This window comes from Anser anser, assembly GCF_964211835.1.
Source record: "Anser anser genome assembly, chromosome: 15".
Lineage (NCBI taxonomy): Eukaryota > Metazoa > Chordata > Aves > Anseriformes > Anatidae > Anser > Anser anser.
Window position 1 is genome coordinate 2,698,180 of NC_139736.1, and position 22,260 is coordinate 2,720,439.

The 22,260-nt window shown below is 45.8% G+C and overlaps 1 protein-coding gene across 5 annotated transcripts in view; it reads left to right on the plus strand.

The window, feature by feature from the left end:
- Window positions 1–22,260, plus strand: part of CACNA1H (calcium voltage-gated channel subunit alpha1 H) — a 228,334-nt gene that overhangs the window by 179,232 nt on the left and 26,842 nt on the right. For 3 of the 5 annotated variants that reach the window (XM_083799401.1, XM_083799403.1, XM_083799405.1), the window contains 12 exons: window positions 1,601–1,691; window positions 3,808–4,016; window positions 5,605–6,039; window positions 6,736–6,836; window positions 7,244–7,367; window positions 7,507–7,575; window positions 7,686–7,870; window positions 10,209–10,335; window positions 10,927–11,052; window positions 11,768–11,857; window positions 12,688–12,901; window positions 20,738–20,889. In XM_083799401.1, the coding sequence (XP_083655527.1) occupies window positions 1,601–1,691; window positions 3,808–4,016; window positions 5,605–6,039; window positions 6,736–6,836; window positions 7,244–7,367; window positions 7,507–7,575; window positions 7,686–7,870; window positions 10,209–10,335; window positions 10,927–11,052; window positions 11,768–11,857; window positions 12,688–12,901; window positions 20,738–20,889 (1,923 nt within the window). The remainder of the gene's footprint in view (window positions 1–1,600; window positions 1,692–3,807; window positions 4,017–5,604; window positions 6,040–6,735; window positions 6,837–7,243; window positions 7,368–7,506; window positions 7,576–7,685; window positions 7,871–10,208; window positions 10,336–10,926; window positions 11,053–11,767; window positions 11,858–12,687; window positions 12,902–20,737; window positions 20,890–22,260) is intronic. The other 2 variants (XM_083799402.1, XM_083799404.1) reach the window with 1 other exon arrangement.

Here is a 22,260-nt window from a genome sequence, read left to right on the forward strand (position 1 = left end):
TCATGTTTTGACCTCTTTGACTTTTCCCTCCTTCAACGTGATGCTGTTAGTGGTTAGAGCAGACACTGGTGTGCACTACTCCTCCCTTTGCTCAGGTGCTTATTTCACTTGGATGGAGAGCGACTCCTGGGAGACTTGCGCAGCTAAAAGGGTGTATATTAGAGCTGCTTGAAGCTCTGAACCATCAGCAGTATTTCAGCAAGGACAGTAAAAATTATCCTGTGAATCATGGTACACAGTCTCAGCTGGATCTCAGGTTCCAATCTGCCTCTGGAGCAAGTTTGGCAGGCATATCCCTGAAAGAAAAGGCTTAAATGGCCACAGATCCATTTTTAGTACAGACTATTCCTCATTTGTGCTTAGGACAACAAGCAGCCAGACTTCAAAGAGGACCGTAATTGCATATTTGTGTTTACATTGTTCCCATGTCATTTTGAAATCTACCCCAGAGCTGCTGCGGAGAAGCAGACAAACCTTCCAAAATTATGCAAGTCTTTCAGCTACTCTGTGCTAGTGCTTCTGCTCCAAAACAGAGAAGATGAATAAGGGAGCTTAAGCCTTTCAGTCATCCTGTCTGTTTGGCTGCACCAGTCAGCAATACATCACAGATGAAATTAAGTTCACTGACACTTGAGCACCGTATCTCTAGAAACCATGGTGATTTGTTCAGGCATCAGTTAAGGAACTCTGCTTCTTCTCCTAGGACCAGCTGCTTTAACCCAGCCGTTTGCTACCAGTTTGCACAGCTTTTCTGCGGTCTTGATGGCTCAAGCCAGTCATGCCAATAGCCTGCGGGAACCCCTTCTCTCTGCAGACTCACCAGCAGAGGAGAACCTGACAATAGGTCCTCTGTCCTAGGCTTGTACATTATTTAGGTCAATTTTGGTAGCAGAGGCGGATAGTTGTGAACGAGGAACATAATTGAGCTTCCAGGAGGAAAGCCAGTCTAGCTGGGCGGTTGGCTGTTGTTGTCTGTCCTGGGATGATGCTGTGCTTCCAGGCAAGCTGGCCTCATTCCCTTCTACCCCAGCTTCAACGTTGCCAAGAGATTTCCCAATATAATCTCAATTACCAGCCAGTGAGAAGGAAGCAAATTAGGGCTGGGTTTTCACATCTCAGTCAAATTTGCAGTGATGACAAAGAAGTGATAAAGAAGAAAAATCGTTTTGCATCCTTTGATATTAAAACCTAGGTGCTTCCATCTGGAATCATGGAGAGAGTAGATATGGAACCCCACAACGCTGTTTTTCTTAGTCACTCTTCTGATTACATCTGCACTTTCATGTTCTCCCCTGGGACACAGTGTTTGATGAGGCTGGGCACAAGGAAGTGCAACGACATTGCAGGAACAGTAGTTGCAATCACAACATCATCCTTTCTGTCTAAGCATGAAAACAAAACTAAACAAGTGGGACTTCCCTGGGGTCATTCCCCAGGGCAATGTAGAGGGAATTTTGCATTCTGCTCTCCTGGTTCTTGGGCCATGCTCTAATTAACCATGAGAAGCAAATGTGTCTCTGAGCTGCTAAATAATCCAAATGGCTTTTGTGCTAAAGTGTAAATGAATCAGATCCATTAATTTCCTTTCTCCTCTCTGCAGGGGGATGCCAATAGGTCAGACACAGATGAGGACAAGACATCTGCCAATTTCGATGATGATTTTGAGAAGCTGAAAGACCTTCGAGCAACAGGTAGGATTTTGGTTCTGTGTTTTCTCATGAATTTGAGTTGTGCTACAACTCAGCCTCTGCAATCGTCCTTTCCTGGAAATTTACAGGAGAAAGTAGAAGAATCCCTTTCATTTCACAATTAATCTGATAGCTATGTTAACAGAGTCACTACGCAAAATATGTTGGGAAAGCTAAATGAGCACTGATATTTCCTTTAAACAGATGTTTTTCTAATTTCAGCTATAGTGTAATATTTAGTTTTGTCTCATCATTTCTTCTGTATCGTTACCACAGAATGGTTTGCTGACAGCAATATTCTTACACGACTTCTCAAAAAGTCTTCTTCTCAAATCAGTCGTGTTCTCATCTATTCTTTTGGTTTCACACAAATGCACGTAGGTGAGGTTTGATTGATGGAAGTGTTGCAGTTTATTTGTGTTACAGGAGAGCCTGATGATTGATGGGAAATAAATCCACATTGTACTACTGCATTATAAACGTGGAATAGTAGGTGACAAGCTCTACACTCTGTAGAGTTTGCAGCTAGGTAGGGGAAAGGAAGGGATCGGATATGTAAACAGAATGAATGGCACAATGGTAAACAAGAGCCAGCTTAGTTCCTCTGTATTTTTATTCTCAGCTTGGGCTTTTGTTAGGATTACTTTAAATGCTCCTGAACTAGGGTTCATTTCAGCTAAGGAAATTATATTGATTGTGGTGAGCAGATGGAATTCAGCTGAAAAAGGGGCAGAAGTGATTTGTTGAGGAAGATGAGACAGAGCTAGATCACAGGAAGGTGACGGAGCTGCTGGATCTGCAGATCAAGCAACAAGTCCCAAGCACCAAACGATGAGATGAATATCCATTGCAAATAGTTGGCAAGAAAATCCACAGCTTAAATTTTCTCTGCACCAACTATTTGCTGGACAATTTCAAATAATAAGAGAGTTCTAGGGGAAAGAGATATTTTCACCTTCTCAGATAGTACAAGAATAGAAAACAGGGCTGAGCTCGCTGTCAGTCAATGTCTGTGAATAACTGTGTGCCTCCATAAGCCTCCTAGGTGCCAACCGGTGACTAAAGAGCGTACGGACATTAACAATTCTATTACGTTGCCACTGGTCTGTAAACAGATACACTGGCGAGAGGAACATGTACTGCAGATTAGCAAATTTTGAGCTGGATCTTCCACCCCTCGAAGTGAGTGGCAATGTTCCCAGGGACTTCTGTGGTGCAGATCAGATATCTGTGCGCAAGCCAGCAACTAAACAGATGATACAATAGAAGCACGCTGCATTACAAAAGCAGCCTGTGGAGGAAAAATAGCAGGGGTAATGTGCTTACTTGGATTTCTCACTGCAGACTCTTTCATCTTTCCTGCTGATCACAGATGGTCCCATCCTTCCCCCTCCCTAGGACTGCGATTCTGCAGTTATTAAACCAGAATCCACTAAGCCCAGCAACAATGGGGATAGTTCAGCTTAACTTATGTGTTTGAAACTAGGCTTTTGGTTTTGGGTGTTACTGCACTCCACAGAGCTACAGGCATTACATCTGGTTTGTCTTCAGTTTGAAGACAGTTGCTGCAGTCCATACTTGCCGTGCAGGTAAAATAGATGCTTTCTCCAGTTGCCACTGAGCTGTACCATGAGATTTCTCTGTTACAGAAGGTTTACTCTTTTAGGCGTGGAGATGTTTAGAAGCCATTTCCAGATGACTAAAGACAGTGACTGATGTTTGCTTAGTGCCTTCCACATGGAGGAACTCAGAGCACATCAGAACTGCATAAAAATCTCTGTCCCATAGATTATGTTAAGGAGAAGAGATTAACTTCATAGGGTGAATTTAGCTAGTCCTCAGTGTCCTTTCCTTGGAAACTCTCTCCCAGACCCAAAAAACTGCAACTCCAATCTCCCAATCCCCAGAAACACTGAGCAAAAGAAGGCAGGGCTGAAGGCCCCCTGAAAGTTTGTGACATTTGCCTTATGCCTTTCAAAGTGGTGGGTTAATCTTAATATTGCCCACAAAATTTCATCTCCATTTGGCAGAGTTCCTGGAAGACCCAAGGAGTAATGTCTATTTTGAAGAGTGGTTTCTGTAGCTCTAGCTTTGCATTCACCATGTGTTTTCTCTCCAGAGATGAAGATGTACTCACTTGCTGTCACCCCGAATGGGCACCTGGAGGGCAGGGGAAGCATGCCACCTCCTATCATCATGCGCACAGCTGCCACACCAATGCCCACGCCAAAGTGTTCCCCACACATGGATTCAGTGCATACTTTTGTGGACTCAAGGAGAGGGAGTAATGCTTCAATAGATCCCATGAGCTACGATCAGAAGTCCTTGGTAGGTGTTCATGGCTAAAGAATCTCTCTCAAGTGCCTGCAAGCAGCACAAGTGACGTGTGTATACATTTATATGTATATACATAGTGATTTCTGATGTTTGCTGGTGCTTCTGGTACTGCCACAACTCCGCAGTGCTAGCTGATGTGTGCCTCACTGTGCATGCACTGCTAGGAAATGGAGAAGGTGACAGGGATGAAAAATACATGGAAGGGCAGGAGGAGAAAAGATTCAAGAGGGACAACTGAACGGGTGTGATATACTGTGGCAAGACAGTGACAACATCGCAGACAAGGTCAGTGAGTCTATGGAGCTCCTGGTGTTCCTGTGCAGCAGGACGAAGTCTGGTTTCCCTCACAGTGTTTTAGGGTTGTAGCTGGAATCCACTGTATGTCATGGGAAATGAAGGATTTGTCCCAACCACCCCAGCAGCTGAGCCCCAGTTATGGTACGGCAGCCCTGCTGGAGGGGAAATAGAGGAAGCAAGGTGTGAGCAGACTGATTGCCACCAGGCACAGCTCGCGGAGCAGAGATCTGGCTGGAACTGCCTGCTTTGGCAACTGATTGCATTTTGCCTGCAACAGGGGAGCGGGAGGGCAGCTCTGTGAAAACAGAGGGAGCAGACTTAATAGACAAAGTGGATTTTTGCTGCTGCTTATCTATCCTATTCCTCTGCTCTGTAACTGCAATATCATGTTCAAATCAAGGCAGTGGACCGTGAAGGTACTTCACACAGAGACAGAGCCACTATCCCCTTTGGTAAGCTGCTTAGTCAAGGTAATGCTTTTGAAAAGAAAATAGAGATGACTGTTATTTGCCTTGGGGTTTCATGGGATTGTGAGTTGCTAGAGAGGGTGGTTCATGGTTTGAATTCTTTCTCTGAGAGCACGTCAGTGCCACCAGCCAAAGGAAGATGAAGCAGTCAGAGGAAAGCTGGCCAGCACTGGGGAGGGGGAAGGCAGTTTGCCTTGTTTCTGTGCTAGGAGGAAGCCATGGAGGGAAAAAGAGTGTTCCTTCTAGATTTTCTGCTCTGACCTTAAGTGCTGTTATCGTGGCAACCACCTGCCAACCAAAGTGCATTGACACACTGATCGTTGCCAGAAATTTGCTGTGAGAAAGACATTCGTTCCACCTCCTTGTGCAGCAAATTGAAGAGAAAGTAATGCAAATTTGGGCACAGTTTCCAACAGACACTTGGGTGACTCAGGTGCCAGCACCCATTTGGAAGCCAGGGAAGTTGTGTGCTGAAACAACTTGGACCTGAGGAAAGAAAATGCTGCTTTGGCACTTAGTGTCTTTGGGTTCGGTTTTTATGCACAATTGATGTTGACAAGACAGTAGGAAATCAGGCAGCACAGAGGATTGGTATCTGTGCTACGGGTGTAATTCAAAGAGTGCCTTCAGTGTGGGCACAGCTGGGTGCTTGGCTCCCATCTCAAGGCATTGGCATGGTAAAATTGGAGCGGTAAGGAAAGCTGGAAGGGGAAGACATGCCTTGCAACAAGAAGGGTCTTCCAGTCTGGGCAAAATGCCGTACTCTGTGACTTCCTCCTGCAAGCAAACCCTCAAATGTCTTTCTCCTCTCTCAGTCCAGCCTCCGCAGTTCCCCTTGTGCCAACTGGGGCACCAACAGCAACTGGGGAAGTCGACGCTCAAGCTGGAACAGCCTGGGCAGAGCCCCGAGCCTCAAGAAAAAGAACCAGTCGGGAGAAAGAGAGTCCCTGCTCTCGGGGGAGGGCAAAGGCAGCACAGACGACGACTCTGACGATGCCAAGTCCAGCACTGTCAGCAGGCCCTCCCTGCACCGCTGGGCAGAGTCCCTGGATTACCGCAGCTCCTTGGACCTGCCCGAGCTGCTGCAGTTGCCCACCATGCGCCACTCGCTCAGCATCAGCCCCATGGCAGTTCTGCCTGCTGAGTACCAGGACTGCAATGGCAAGATGGTGCACGTCCCCAGCGAGTTCTTCCTGCGCATCGACGGCCATAAGGAGGAGGCCATGGACTATGAGGATGACATGGAGGATGTGAGTCGAGGGGAAATTGGGTGCTCGTGCATTAAGTGGCTTTTCCACTCCAAGAAGGTGGATTAAAAGTCCAGCTCAGGCTCAGATGTGTTTGTGCCTTATGGCTGGTATAAACAAAAGGAATCTAAACCTGAGGGAAGGGCCTCTGGTTCCCAAAAGACTTTCAAGCTAATGGTGTGGTCTGTTGTATTGCATTGGTCTCTAACAAAGTAAAACTGCAAGGGGATGTGCAGGCATTTGCATGTTTTTTTTTGACTGGCTGAGATTGTCTTTGTCAGGATGTCTACAAAAATTAGCTGTAGGTCACAAAAGCTAGCTAATGTCTTTGCTCACAGGAGCCAACTTGTATCTTGAAGGCTTAAAAGTCCAAAAAGAGTGTTCTCTACACTATTTAACTTTTTGACTGTTTGAGGCCTTTTTGGTTTTGACAAAACATTGGATCTCAAAATGATAACTTCCGAGAAGTCTTGATTTGTCGTGTTCATATCTCACTGTAAAAACAGCCCCTTTCTTCCACTCCTTTTCTCCCTGTTTCACTAAAAATATGACAACCCTCCACCATGCCTGCTCTGTCTCTGTCCCAAATGCTGGGACTATGAAATGCCAGGTACTGCCCCCTTTCACAGAAAAACTGTGGAAGCTGAAGAGGCAGGAAAATAAAAGAGGAAGAAAAGGTGTTTCTTCTTTTCTATCCAGAGTTACTGCTACCGGATTCGTAAAGTCCTCGAGCCCTACAAACCAGAGTGGTGCAAGAGTCACGAAGACTGGTCCCTCTACTTGTTTTCCCCACAGAATCGGTAAGAAATTATAGGGAAAGGCCAGCCTGACGTGTTTTGCAGTAAAGGAATATTACATTTTTAGTTGACCTTCCCCTGGGAAAGATCCCTCTGATGCAGAAGCACTGAGAGCTTTAGAAATCTGACTCCTGATTTTCAAGTAATGTTTCTGTTAGTTGTGGGCATAATTGTTGCATGGGTCACTCTATGCCTGTCTGGGAAGAAGGGCGGTTTAACCATTAATAATAGCCATTATTACATCTTTTTTACATTAACATTGGTAGTAATACTTGAAGCCTGTGCTTGTAGAAGGAGACTAGTTCACCGTCTGGGCTGATGCTGGTGGCTTTCAAGAACATGCCGTTAAGGTGGGAGTCTCTTGCTAACCCAAACATCTGAATGATATTTTCTCTCCATCATTTCTACAGGTTCCGAGTGATGTGCCAGAAGGTCATTGCCCACAAAATGTTTGATCATGTGGTGCTGGTCTTCATATTTCTCAACTGCATCACTATAGCGCTGGAGAGACCAGACATAGACCCACACAGCACGGTGAGCACCTGAGTCATTTTCTTCCTTGATCTCACAAGCACACCTTAGTCTTGTCAGTGCAAGACCCTGTAAAATAAAAGATGTTTGTTTTCTAACCTCTTTGAATAACATGCTGCCTTTTGTTGCTTATGTTTTAAAGGAAAGGATATTCCTGAGTGTTTCTAATTATATCTTCACTGCAATCTTCGTGGCTGAAATGATGGTTAAGGTAATTATATCTCCATCCTATGACACATAGTGAGGCCTGACAAAGACTGGAAATCTGACATAGTTACGATCCTGGTGCAGATTTAAATGTCCTTCTTCTCCTGGCTGTAGGTAGTAGCTCTTGGCTTTTTCTCTGGGGAGAACACCTATCTACAGAGCAGCTGGAACGTTCTGGATGGAGTCCTGGTCTTCGTATCTATCATTGACATTATTGTCTCCATGGCATCAGCAGGCGGAGCTAAGATCCTCGGTGTCCTTCGTGTTTTGAGACTTCTGCGGACCTTGAGACCTCTCCGGTATGTTCATGGATAGGGCGACTAAGTTTATTTTGTGTTGATAAATCAAGGAATTTGAAAAAATGCATATGATCCCTCAAGACTTCGCTTAATAACACACAAAGCTGAAACACAGTATGGGTAGAATCACCTTTGGGGAGCTTTTATCTAGTGAAACTGTTTGAAAAGAGTGAAATTAGTTCTAATATAATTGCTCTTCTCCGGTGTGGAGAAGAGTGAACGGAGTTTGGAGAGAGTGGTGTTATCATACTCAGGCAGTTAGTGCATTGAATGCCTCCTCCACGCTGCATTTTTATCACCGTTTTACAAAGCAGTCTGTCTCCTTGTTAAGCTGTGCAACCTCATAGTCGTTCCCGAGCAAGGAGGTCGCGTTGGCTGAGAACGAATTTGCAATTGAACAGGTGCTGATGATAATTTGATAAGCTCCAGCGTCTATACCTGCTCTCCCGTGCCTGCATATCTACGATCATTGCAAAACAATTTAGCTCTCAGTTAGGAAGAGGATGGGAAGATGCTTTCATTATTTGAGAAAAGGAAAAAGAATTTGTATTTTGTTTACAATGACGCAATAACAAAGAGCGTTAATGCTTGGGGGATTCTTATCAGCTTACGGCTCCTGTTCTATTTCTATCCTGCTCAGCAAGAAACACAAGCCTTTTTTCATGAAATTTCAGTGGAAATAAGATAGGCACCTCCAGAGGCCTGTAGGCTTCTGATGAAAAGCTGCTTGCTGCTTGCTTATGAGAGTAATAGGAAGAGGCAATCTTATTTAGGCCCATGACTGCCAGAGCAAGAGCTATTTGTCTGCTGCTCTGCATTTCCTTGCTGACAAGTAGCTTTGTGAGTGTTTGTCCTCTTTCTTGCTCCCACACTCTATTCTGCTGGTGGCATGGGGGTTCCCTTGCAGTGCTGGCTCACTGGAGCTGCTCTGGGTCACCCTGGACAAGCCGTGGCTTGGCAGGGCTTCGGGGCATCTGTCTGACACACATAACTGGGAACAGAAATCAGGGCACAGGCGGCTCATAAGCAAACGTAAGGGAAACAAGGGAATTGGTCTCAGAGAATAACTAGGGCAGAACCTATTAATAGAGGGGAATTCGTCACCCTTCACATTGGCTTCACTTATCACAGCCTCTCCTAGGATTCCTCTGGGGACCATTCCTAACACTTTGTAGGTGCAGTTCAGGCTGCCACGTTATATACTGCCAAACAAGACCCTGTTGAAACCTTTTGTCCCTGCAGCATGCGTCTCTGCTATTTTCTCTGTTTGGCAGGCATTAAAGCCTCATTAGCCATGCAAGCTCAGACTATCTGCAAGGATTCGTACTCTCTCCCCTCTACAGGCCCCTCCTAAAAATAAAAAAAAAAATTGATGTTTTTCAGTCAAAACACCCAGCTTCCCAGAAAAGCTTGCTCAGGCTGGTTACACTTCTGTGTGCAAACACATTTTTCAGACACCCATGGGAGAGCTGTTCTCCAGGCACTTGAACAGAAAAGGGAAACACTTGCTCTCCGTAATACCCAAAACCCGCTTCAGGCTGTGCTCAGAGCATGGCTGGCCTCTCATCGCCTCACAGCAAGCAAGCACCGCTGTTCTTTAATGGGATGACCCTTTGGCTGTGGAGCTGTTGGTCGCAAGTCCCTGTTGGCAAAGAGTCAGTTCAGGAACTAATTAGGAAATTACTTTGTTTGAAATGTTGTTACCAGGCGCAGGCCAGCGGGGCAGGTGAGCGCTTAGGCCTCGCTTTTGAGGGCTTGTGTAATCCCACTGATGGGAAGGCAGACAGACACGTGCTTTAGGGCCTTGTTTCCCTGGGGGCCAGGGGGCCTGGCATTCACCTGCCTTTCCAATGAGCCCTTCTCAGGGACCTCACTTGTGCCTCCATTTCTAGCTCTACACTAAGAGGACGTGCTCTCTAGTGCCACTACAAAGCTGTTCACTCATGGTGTTAGAAAGCAGGCTCCTGCATGGAGTGTGTCCCTCTGGTTGGATCACAGAGACGTCAGAGGGGTCCAGCCCTCTTAGCTGAGGAGCAAATAGCCCTATAGTGGGAACCTCCATGATACTCTGCCCATACAGAGTAATCCCTCCTCACTGTTGCTAGTAAGCAGTTGCCCAACAGCCTACCAACAGGATGTCTTAAACTTTTTAATTCCATCTAATGTAACTGGATGTTTTGGTTGTCCAAATAAGTCAGTAATCATCTCTGGATGCTGCCTGCAGGTAGAGGGGGGTTTTGTTAGTTTCACTGAAGCTCAAGCAGAGGTGAAAAAGCAACCATATAATAACAGGAAATTTTAATAAAAATTAAAAGCTTTTTTGTTTTGCATTTTTCAGAGTCATCAGTAGAGCCCCAGGTCTGAAGCTGGTGGTAGAAACCTTGATCTCCTCCTTGAGGCCTATTGGGAATATCGTTCTCATCTGCTGTGCTTTCTTCATTATCTTTGGGATTTTAGGGGTACAGGTAGAGTATTTCCCTCACCACTGCCTTATGTAAGCAACTGCTGCAAAAGAGAGGTTTTTCTCACCGCCTGGGGTTAAGGTGGAAATAATGAGCTTAAGTCTCCCCAGGGGAACATTTCAGTTAGTTGTTAGGAAAGAAGAGCCAGGCTCTAGATGAGATGCTCTGGGGTGGGGTTGATATCTTCTCACTGGAAGGTCCACAGGTTTAGAAGAACAGACCTCCCAGGGAAGGGGAAGGAAAAGCCAAATTCTGAGTCTCATGTCTCTGAGTGCTGGGATTCATATGTTAGCTCTTCCTCTATATGGGAGATTCTCATCCTCCCATCAAGACAAAGCAGGCCTGCAGGATCGCCTTTCTTCTGTTGTATCTGAGGCAATAAGCACGTATGTCTCAGTACCTGAATTTTCACCAGAGGTGGTTTCCCGCTGTGTGTGTTAAGACAGGCATCTGAGCTGGGAGGAAAGAAAAGGAATTTGAACATGGAAAAAAACTCTGCCAGGGGACAGAAAGATAAATCAGAGGAACAGACTTTCCATAGCTGCTCCTTTTTTGTTTTTTTTTTCTTTTGTTGTTGTTGCTTCTCAAATACAGCTTTTTAAAGGCAAATTCTACTACTGTGATGGTCCTGACGTGAAGAACATCACTACGAAGACTGACTGTACTAACGCACGCTACAAATGGGTTCGACGGAAGTACAATTTTGACAATTTGGGACAGGTAAAGTCCTCGTTGCAGGAATTTTCTTTACCAGTTTTTAATGAATGAGCACTTAAAACATATTCTTTGAAGTGGGTGTAGAACCTCCAACAGATGAAGCTTCTAAGAACAACATAGCTACTCATCTATCAGAAACAACCCTGATTTAGGGTAAGAATGTATCAGGTCACCTCTCAGTGTGTCTTGCAAACGGACTTCCTAGGGTTATACAATTCCTTGCTTTTAGGAGAATTTTGTCTTAAAAGCACTGCTTTTGCATGCAATCCCTTGTGTATGGAGCTCAACTGTCACTTTGAATCTCTTGGCTGCTAGCTGTTAGGTTTGCCAAAAAAAAAAAAAGGTGTTTTATACTGGCTGAAAAGCAACAGTCCGTAGTAGGAACTGGGATCTGTTAAACTTTATTAAACCTCATGACATTTGTCCAGCCTGGCATACTGATTTTTAATCATGCTTAGGTGACCAGACAGCCTGATGTGGCTGAGCAAAAATGAGCCTATATGTGAGGGAAAATGAATGTTATTGACCATAGGTTGCTCAGCTATAGTTTTAAGCCAGGTATGCAAACAGGTAAATCAAACCACATGTTGCATTTCTTCACCAGCTCCAGGGAAGATGATGTGTTATGAGCTGTGGATTGGTTTTGCTGAGCGTTGTCTGTTAGTAGTTTCTTCTCCAGGAAAATGCAAGACCAGTCTTCTCTGCTTTTCATTTACAGGCCCTCATGTCCTTGTTTGTCCTCTCCTCCAAAGACGGTTGGGTGAACATCATGTATGATGGTCTGGATGCTGTGGGTATTGACCAACAGGTAATGTACTGCAGAGTCCAGAAGTGTTGCTGTCAGAAATCACATACTTGATTGGTGTTTGAAGTCCCAGGGAAGAGCAGAGTTATGGGACCTACTTGAGGTCCTGACTGCCCATCAGACTGCCAAGGGTTTCCATCCTCCACTGAGTAGCTTTTACAGTGGCTGCACCCCTTGTAGTACACAGTTACTGATGGGGATTTTACTCAAAAATAATGGCACTTCAGTTGGCCCACGTGTGCCATTGCACTGTGACTCCATGGAAGGCAAGATGAATATGAGCAAACTCACATGGAAAGGGAAACAATCAGGGTTGCTATGAAAAAGACATTAAGGTTGTGTGCTGTGAGACACGCAAAGGTAAGTCAAAAGTCTTAGATGAGAAGTAGTTACCCCATTGTAGCTGCAGTAACACTTTGCGCTTAATTTTCTCCTGCTTCTGAAGGTCTCATAACAAGTGAGAAACAATGAACACTCATCTCAAAAAAATAAGCTGGAGCCTTTCTTTACCTAAAATGATCTCCCAGGTGGGATGATACAGATCCACTGAGATTTATTTTAAGCTATATGAAATAAATGCTGAAATAATTAAATCCCATAAGCCAAATTATAGGGACTACGGCAAGTTTCACAACAAAAGTAAAATGTAGCTAGTGAGAAAATGAATGAGAGGAAACTGTTTTGAGAAAAATCTCCTAACTCCTTCCAGCCCTCTCCTCCTCTCCACACAAGTGTACCGGGCTGTCCTGTTACACGGTGCCGAATATCCTGACTTATACACATCTTATCTATGCCACTTCTCTCTCTCATTATTTTCTTCTCCACCTCACCAGCCCATCCAGAACCATAACCCTTGGATGCTTCTCTACTTCATCTCCTTCCTGCTCATCGTCAGCTTCTTCGTGCTCAACATGTTTGTGGGGGTGGTGGTGGAGAACTTCCACAAGTGCCGACAGCACCAGGAGGCAGAGGAGGCCCGGCGTCGGGAGGAGAAGCGTCTGAGACGCTTGGAGAAAAAGCGCAGGAGTAAGGAGATATACCTGTCTGGTCGGTAGACTGTGTTACAAACCAAAATCTTTCTGAGCCCTGCCTGCTCCCAAAGCAAGACTTTCATTTTCCTTTGGTTTTGTTTCCATGGGATTCAAGAGGCTGTTTTGCTTCGTTACCTGGTTGGCGGTACCTTAAGTCTCAGGTTGCCAACACCCTGGAATTGTCTTCTGCAAGCCTGACGTAAAGCATTACCTGTTTACTTGGCTGGGGAGCAAATGCTCTCCAAGCAGAGTCCTGTAGCAGGAACTAATGTGCTCTGCAAGGCAAAGGTGTCCCTAAGGTTCCCCGGCACCAAGCAGGAGCTCGTGGTGCGACTCAGGGATGCAGTGAGTAAACAGCTGAAATGCTTGCCGTGCACGTGAAGGCCAGTCCTGAGGGTAGCCCTGAGGCTTAATGTGCCGCTTGCATCTGAGGATGGTGGTGGTTTGATTTATTAATCCTTTTCTTAGCCCAAGTAGTTGCGATGCCTTTTAGCGTCCTAGCGCATGGCCCCGCATGCCACAAACATGATGCATGAGGGCATGAACATACCAGCAGCCCTGGGGAAAGGAATTGAGCCCTGAGATGGGGCTGTCCAGAAAAGCCTTCTTTGGAAGATGTCCATTACAAGAGATGCTTGCCCCATTACAGGCTGGTGGGAGCCCTTCTGTGCTGAGCAGTGTGCTGGGACTGATCCAGTAGGATGATCAAGCCAGACCAGAGAAACACTGGAGCATATGCTCCTTTCCTGGCCCAAACCTTCCCAGAGTTTCTCATGTATTGATGCTTGCCTCCACTGCTCCTTGGTGGGCTTCACCAAGAACAGACCTATAGCCTCTCTTGGGTATTCCCAGGGAAACTGCCAGGAAAACAGTCACTGTAACTTCCCAGACCATTTTAGCAAACAGGGATGGCTGGTGTTAGATGCTGGCAAGCATTTTGCAGAAGTAAGCAAGAGAAGATGGCCTAGCCACTGTGATCAAAGCTGAGCTTATTCAGGGATGAGGGCCTGAGTACTTCTGGCCCCACTTGCCACATAAGCCCTGTGGCTCTTTGCCTAGCACTGTGCTGCTCTGTGTAATCTCTTGTAAGGACCTAATATCTCCTTGTGATAAACGGCTAGTTGTCTCCCAGACATCAGGCCTTAGGTATCCATTCTGAGCAGGGAAAACTGCATTTAGGTTGAATAGTCTTTTGTCTGGCTGTAAGGACATAGCAATCAGAGGTTTTGCTGGTAGAAACCTCATCCCCAGCCAATTTCCTCCATCCATCCACACTCGAATCAGAAGGCAGGCAGCTGTGTCCCTTGCAGCTCCACTTCTGCTCTTGTGCTCCTCTTTATTAGAGTCATGGGAGACCTCAGCACCAATGTCTGCACCCTGGTCTCCACAGGGCCTTAATGACAGACTGACCTGACACCAGACTAAAGGCCGAGCCCACTTCATTTTAGCTAGTTGTGAGTGAAGTAGCTGGGTTAAAATGAAGCCTAGATCAAACTATCCAGCCGCAACCAGACATTGAATCTCTTCAGAGATTCAGAAGAGTTGAAATGCAATTTCATTTCCTTTTTCCCGTTTCATTTTTTTTTAGTTTGAAGTTCCAGCTAGGATTAGAAGTGGAAACCCTGAAGGCAGCATTTCAAGCACAATATGAGAAATCAGTTTCAGGCTCTCAGGAGTCCTTCTGCTTATGCAGTATTTCTAGCCCCGTGTGCTGACCCAAGGAGACGCTCAGATAAGCTCAAACATTACATGCAAAGAAATAACTTGTATGCAAACGGAGAACATAAAGCGTCCTTACAGGAAATAGATTGAAGCACAGGTATAGAGGGGTAGCTTAAGCACAGCTCATTGCTGTCCCTGATTAGTGAGTAAATCTTATTACAAGCCTGTCTGTGGCTCACTGCTCAGACACCGAAAAGAGCCAGTCCCTGTTGAAGTGATGGACGTGGTTACAGCGTCCCTCTTTATCCAGCTACATAAAGATAGGATCAAGTCAAGGACATGTTTCAGGCTGCAGACCCAGGCACTACACAGATGTGGGTTGTAGGAATTCACTGAGAGCACACAGGGAGGAGGACAGCTTTCTGGAAGGTGATCAAGTGCAATTCAGCAAATGAGGGTCTGAACATTTGGTCATGTGCAGGGCTTCCAGGAGGTTACCTCAGAGCATCTGTCTCCTACCTGCCTCTGTTCAGCATGGAGAGCTCGGCATCCAAATCTGAGTTGTTAATAGGGCAAACTCAAATATCAGATACACATATTTGGGGATTATATTTACATTTTAATGTTTTTGTTTGTTTAAATGGGAGGGTGTTTCACCTCCTGGGTGATGTAGAAGACGATTGGATTTGGTAAAAATAAAAATGCGGCAGACTCAGAAAGATGGGAGATGTGGTTGGTGCCGTGCGTGGCGGTGAGTCTCTGCTGGAGTGTTGGTGTGTGCATGCTGCCGTGGGACGCTGCGTGGTGACACAGGGCAGGCTGGGCAGCCTTTCGTGTGCCCTAGCGCTGTGTTCATCACCCGCATGGAGGAGTGGGTGAGAGGGATGGGTGCACCATCCTGTGAGACAGGATGACACGCAGGAGACCAGTGGTTCTGCGGAGGAGCAAGGAAACTGCAGTGGAAAGTCTAGTAGAAAGCCGTGCTTTTCCTTCAGCTGCCATTTCTAGCATTTAGCCTGAAGAGACCATAGGGAAAGGAAGAATTAAGGCAGTTAACAGGAGTAGAATCCAGCATAGCTAGCAAATATACCATCTGAGCAGCATCCACCCATCTGGACTTCCCTGTCTGCCTGGCACCTTGTCGTTTTGTCCTCTTACCTACCTGTAATGACATCCTGTGTGTGTAGCAACCCTGTCCATTTCTGTATTTTAGGTCTTTGGGCATCTATAGGTACCTCCACACAGAGAAATGCACCATGTAGGCATAGTAGGCCGCAACTCAGGCCTGGAAACGGTTTAAACCTCAGCTTGTCAGCGCCCTGAGAGCCCCAACCAAGGTAGGAATGGTAGGCTGTGCAGGTCTGGTCCAGGATCAGAGAGCAGTGCTCAGTCTGTCCTCAGCCACAGGCAGCAGGCCTGTGGAGCTTAAAAATCAAAAGTCCTGGATATCTGTGTCTGGTTCGGGCTGCAGGGCCCAGCCTTTATGGCCAGGCTGTGATAAACCCAGCTGAGAGCAGCCAGGGCCAGTGCTGAGAGCGGCGAGCAGCAGGGCATGGCAAAACAGCCCCCCACTGCATGGGTTTGGCCAGTCAAAAAGTCACACTCCAGTTTTTGATGCCCTTGGCTGCCCCACTGCTTGTTACCTGTGTCCTGGCAGTGCCCTTTTGGGGCTCCTTGGTGACATGGGCTTCTCAGTCCCTGTCCCCCTCTCCTCTTGCATTGATGTGGCAAGGACAGCATCACTTTGCGAGTGCAATTTGCTTTTGCAGTCCACGCACTGCAGGCACCGTTGGTGTGCAAAGAACATACAATAGCACTCCAGCACTGCAGTAAGGCAGTGGGTTTGCCAGGTTAACTGTGCTCACATGAAAAAAGAGGGCAGGGCGTATTTGAAATGTATTTGATGTGTTTTTAAAGGCAGAGCTGCATGGCGTAGTTTTTCATGTGAAGGTAAAAATTGAAGATAAAGTAGAATATTTTTCTGACACAGTCACTACCTCCATCAGTTAAATCCACCATGTAAATAAGTGAACTGTAATTTAATCATCCTGCAGCTCCTAACCTTTTAATGAAGTTCTCAGAAGACACAGACTGAAACCAGCCTCCCCAGATTAAAGTTTTTGATTAAAACCACATGGATCAGCTTGATCTTCTCTGCCTTCAGGACACGGGGCCAAACGCAACCCGCCTGTATCTGCTGGGAAGCCAGCAGTCACTGATGTCAGGTCAGATGCAGGCAGTACCCTGGGCTTCAAGGGCTGTGAGCGGGGTCTGGGTGACACTGCGTGCCGAAAACAGTGCTGGAAACTCCGAACATCTGACACAGCCCAGAGAGGCCCTAGCTGGGGAGAAGAGAGTGTCTTGCAGGACTGACAGCAGGTCATGGGTCCCTGGGAAGACCCCAAAAGCTGAGAATTGAGAAAGTTCCTGATTTCCACTCCACACAAGAGGAGTGTGGCCACAGCCATGTTCCTCCGACTGGCATTTCCCAACACAGAGCTGAGCATCTGGGCACTGTAGAAGGAAGAGGCTGGTTTTGTTTTAAGACCCGACAGAGATGCCTGTCAGAGCACTGACTGTAAGCCTTTCTCCCTGGGGATGAGCAATCATGGGCAGCACACAGTGGTATTTAAATTAGCCCATCCTCTCAATGCCACAGCCATCTCTGTATCCAGCAGAAACATTTGAGCTGTAACTAAAAATTCAGGCGCTGCATATCTTAGTGTTTAATATTTCCAACTAGGGAATTATCAAACCATCTTGCTTATTTTTCCAGGCAGCTGCAGGTACAGAGCTACTCTGTGCCAAGCATGCTTATAAACCCATTAGGGCTTTCTAATGTTTCATGCAGAGGAGAATAATGGAGGAGCTTTAGCTAGCAATTGTAATGCCAACCTAAATGCTTTTTAGCTAGGAGACAGTGCTTCATTCATTTTCATGTCAGCAAAATCACAAGCAAAGAAGTCTAAATATTCTTCAGAGAGGTGAGATCCAAGCATTAGCCAACATCCAGAAGTGGGGGCGAGACAGGACTGTGGTTTTCCTTTTGTCTGTGTTTGATGGTGTCTCCTTTCCCTCCCGTGTTTCCACCAACTCAAACTGTCAGCTGCAGCTGAGAGGATGCTCATCTGTGTTTGATATATGTCTGCCAGTTGGCTGACTGGAGTCTCATCCCAGGAACCATTTCCCTGGAGCAACCAGGCACAGGTTGCATTCTGTCTACTGTAATTAAGGATGTATTCTATCTCCCTCGTTTGCTGTGCCCACGTCCCCACGGTCCGGTGTTCTCCTCGTACAGTTCTCCTGCCGAGCCCAGGTCTCTGGCTGAGCAGGCTATAGCAGTAGGTGTGTGCAGTGAACACTTACACCCAAACTGGTGAGAATAAGATGGTATAATCTCATAAGTGGTGCAAATGCGTGTCTGAACTGAGAGGAGGCCAGCACCGCTTGTTGCACTGATGATTGAAGTGAAGCTCCTGATCCTAAGGGGACCAGGAATGAAGTGACCCAGCCGAGCTGGGGGCCTTGGAGCTCTGACACGCAGCCTCCCTTCCTTCTCGGAGGGGATCAGAGCTGCAGTGAAGTTATGTGGCTGCTCTCTCACTGCTTTCACCCTGCTGCAAACCCTGTGCCTTCATGGGATGGCCCCAGCCTAACACCAGCATCACCCAGAGCAGAAGCTCACCCGTCCTTCCTGCACACCCCTGCTCATTACCGTTAGCCTCGCATGAGCAGTATCTCCTCTAATGGACATTGCATGAGTTGCTGCACTCAGCATGACGGTGTTGTTGCATGTGTTTCCAAGCGTTGTCAACTTTATCCCAGACTGTCCTTGTATGTGTCCCCCAAGGAGACCTGTTCTTCATCTGTTAACCTGGCTTCAGGGGCGTAGAGCATACTAACCAAGAAAGGAATTTCCTAGAGCTCCCTCATCCTGGCTCAGCTAAACCTGTCCCGAGTTTTCTGAGCAACCCAATGACCAGGCATAGCCAGCACTAAGCCCTGGCAGAGTACAGATGCAGAGCTCCGAGACACTTTGATGCAATAAAGCACACGCTCTGATGTGGCTGGGTGGCTCCTCTTTACTGTTTGGATATCCAGCCCACGTAAAGAGGGAGCCGTGCTGCTGACAGGCAGCGCAGAAGGATTGCTGCTCAGCAGCTTTACATGGAAGTTGTCTTCTTGGGATTAGTCTTTAGAATTATATAAATAGTCTACAAAATGCAATAAACATCTGATCTTCTACTGAATAGTTAACGAGTGCCTTTGTACAGGTTAGAGAGTAGCTGCAGTCATTGACTGTGCAGCCAGGTTTCACACACTGCCCATCACTGCTAGTGTTCTGAGATCTGTTAATCAATCATTAGTCCATAATAAATAGACATTTAATATAAAGTTTGGCCCCTTAGAGTATTCTCAGACCTTCCCAGAAGCTTTCTTTTGCATTCCCAAGAAGACATTTCCAGCAAAAAGAGAAGAGCATGTCACAATCCTGAATACACATGAAAGCACATTGTACAAACTTTAGTAATATTTACTGCAACATTTTTATTATTGTTTTTTTTAGACATACCAGAAGATCAGCCGAGCTCAGTAGCAAAGACAGCCATACCAGTCCAAGATGACTGGTAGGACTTAGGCACATAAGCAACATGAAAATGAATTCAAAGACAATTGTTTGCTTTCATCTTGTTTTTCCACACCCACTAGCAGAAAAAAAAATAAGTCCAGGTGACCCCAATCAGAAGGAAATGTTTTCAAAATGCCTTCACTCCACTTTTAACTACCAGAAAAAAAAATAGTAGTTGAAAGAGAGCAGCAGATTCAGTTTCCTTTTATCCAATTTATTTTAGAGTCTTGGACTCCAATCTGGTATTAGTTGCACTACCAAAAAAAAAACAACAACAAAAAACATTTCAAGAGTCACTCCATCTGAAAGATATTAACAAGATGAGAGGAGTGGAAGATGGATTTCAGGAGGGCACTGAGTACTTTTGAACTTATTTTCCTCAATATTTTTAAGGTGAAACAACTACTTTTTCCTTACTCCTAATGCATTTAAAACTGAATTTGCTCAAAAAAAAACACTCTTTATAAAGAACAATCCTACCCTGGCTTAGTGTGACCTGTCTCTTGCACTTGCAAAATCTACAGTAATGCTGAGTTTGGCCTTAAGTACACTCTTTGAATATTTGTATTTCTTAAGTTTGAAAAGAATTAGACTCCATCAGAGTGCCCTCAGCTATCTTGTGGTCACAGTCTAATTTAAGAGAGACACATGCAATAAATACAATTGAGTCACAGGGCAGTGTCCAAACACTCGCCTTGGAACAGCCCCGGAAAATTGGTCATGTGCAGAAATTTCCCTGTTTCAAAGAGAAGAAAGGAGGAGTCATGCCCAGAGGCAGAGATACAAAATTCATGTGGTCATAGCCTACATATTTTTTAGATGCAATCGTGCCCTCGTTCTTGTATTTTCAGAGGAGCTTGTGCTGACAGTCTTTGTAGAGCCAAGTGCTGAGCACCCCGCTCCATCGCCGTTGATGCTACCCCGTGTGCTCGTAACCCTCACGCATGTGCCTACTTTGCCACAGGCATCGCTGTGTTTTCTCTAGACCTCTGTAACACACCAAAAGCCTTCTCTCGCAGATGCTGAGCTCAGGTTATGTTCTCCTACTTACATGTAACATGCCTGACATCAGCTGGGTTAGAAGAGATGTGGCAGAGTCCAGACCGACAAGACCTGCTCTGGGCCTTTTCTCAAAACTGGAGTTGAAGCTTTGCTGGGTTTGGAGCTTTTGGGCTCTCATTTCCATCCTGCTTCTCACCCTTCCTGGTTTGTGGCAGGGGCCCATTATGTGAAAAGGTTGTCCTCTAGCCTGAGACAGTGGTAAGAACAGAGAACACTTGGGAGAGAAGAGGACCTGGTTGTTAAAGGTGTGGAGGTCCCTTCTGCAGGCACAAGAGGTTTGGCTCAGCCTAATAACCCTGCCACAGTTCTTGAAGACTTCGCTGCTGGGTAGAAGCACTTGGCCATTTCACATGGCCTGCTTGAAGCAGTTCTCCCAAGGACTTTGCCCTGCATCCGTGTGTGTATTAGACGTGGCAAGGCCATGGTGTGGTTGTGACGGCTGCCAAGCAAGCAGCAGGGCCTGCACTCACTGCGTTGCCTTTTTGTCTTTTTCTGCAGAAGCCCAGCGCAGGCCTTACTACGCGGACTATTCTCCGGCACGGAAGTACATTCACAGCCTCTGCACCAGCCACTACCTCGACCTCTTCATCACGTTCATTATTGGCATCAATGTCATCACCATGTCAATGGAGCACTACAACCAGCCAAAGGTAAGAGCTGCCCAGCAATGTGTGGGCTGTGAAACACGGCAGCGTGGGGGTGGCAGCCAACCCCACTTCCCTGGGACCGTTCCCTGTTGTTTGAGACCCTCAGCAGCCTCCAGGTTCAGTGTCACACATCCATCTTCCTCTAGGCCAGCTCTGCATTCAGTCACTTGCCACAGTCAAAAGCTTGATTCCCTTGCTCTTGTATGAAAACAAGACAAAACAAAACAACAACAAAAGAAATAGTGAATAAGGCTAATGGAGCGTGAACTAAAATTTTACTAGGACTGACCCTCACACTGTAAAACAATCCAGAGTTTTAGAATATTCTGTTAATGGGTATAACCATGAAGCTAATGCATGCACAACAGCATTTCATTTCCTCAATGAATTTGAAATAAGCCAACTTAAGTTCAGCCCTTCTTTTCTTCACATATCATAAAATCCTTTCCCAAGAAAACCTTTGGTATAAATCATATAGCCCTTCCATTTGCTGTATATATTAACCGTCCATTGCGTTATCATTCAGGGAGCTCTAGGCTCAGTGCTTGCTTTTTTAGTATTGCACAGTTTGCCAGGTAACTTGCAAATGTCTCCCAGAAGCTAAGCCAGGGGGGCCCCAAGCCACGGGATACCTTGTGTGTTATACCAGCTGACTGTGCTGTTCTACCCCTGTAACTCCCTTATATAACAGTCTCTGCTTCACGTGTAAATGTTACATATCCAGATTAGATCTTATTTATGCTTGTTTTATGTTCATGTAAAACACCATGGTGTGAACCTGAATGCAAACGATCACAAGTGACCTAAGAATTTAGGCTCAGGAAGTGAGCTTTATATGAAATAGTATATAGTCCCACATTCTTTTAAGGTAGCCATTTTATTTTAGGGAAAAATGTAGGGAGAGTAGTGCACTGAGGATCGCTAATGTCTGAAAAATTTTCATCTCCCATTCCCAAAAAATCAGTGCATGTTCATCCCATATATCTAGGGTCAGCAAAGCATAGCCATCACACAAATGTGAAAAGGAGAGCTTTCCCGTGGCCTGAGGGTTCCTCTGTCAACAAAGCAGAAAAGCTTTTTTCCCCTTCTCTAATACATTCTATTTCCAATTGTGTCTATTTTGAAGTTTATTGTTGTCATTTTTTGTTGTAATACACCTATCCTACATTTAACTAAATTTCCCTTCCCTCCCCTCTCTCTCCAAATCCCTACTCAACCAAAGAGCTGTTTTATTCTGCAACTATCTATTTTAAGGTCCAAGCAAGATTCTTTTGCTATTGTTGGCCTCCAGTTCCAATGAAATCCATTATAAACACTCATCATCTTAAAGTATAAACACTGTGGATTCCTGACTTCCGAGAGCAGCTCTATAGA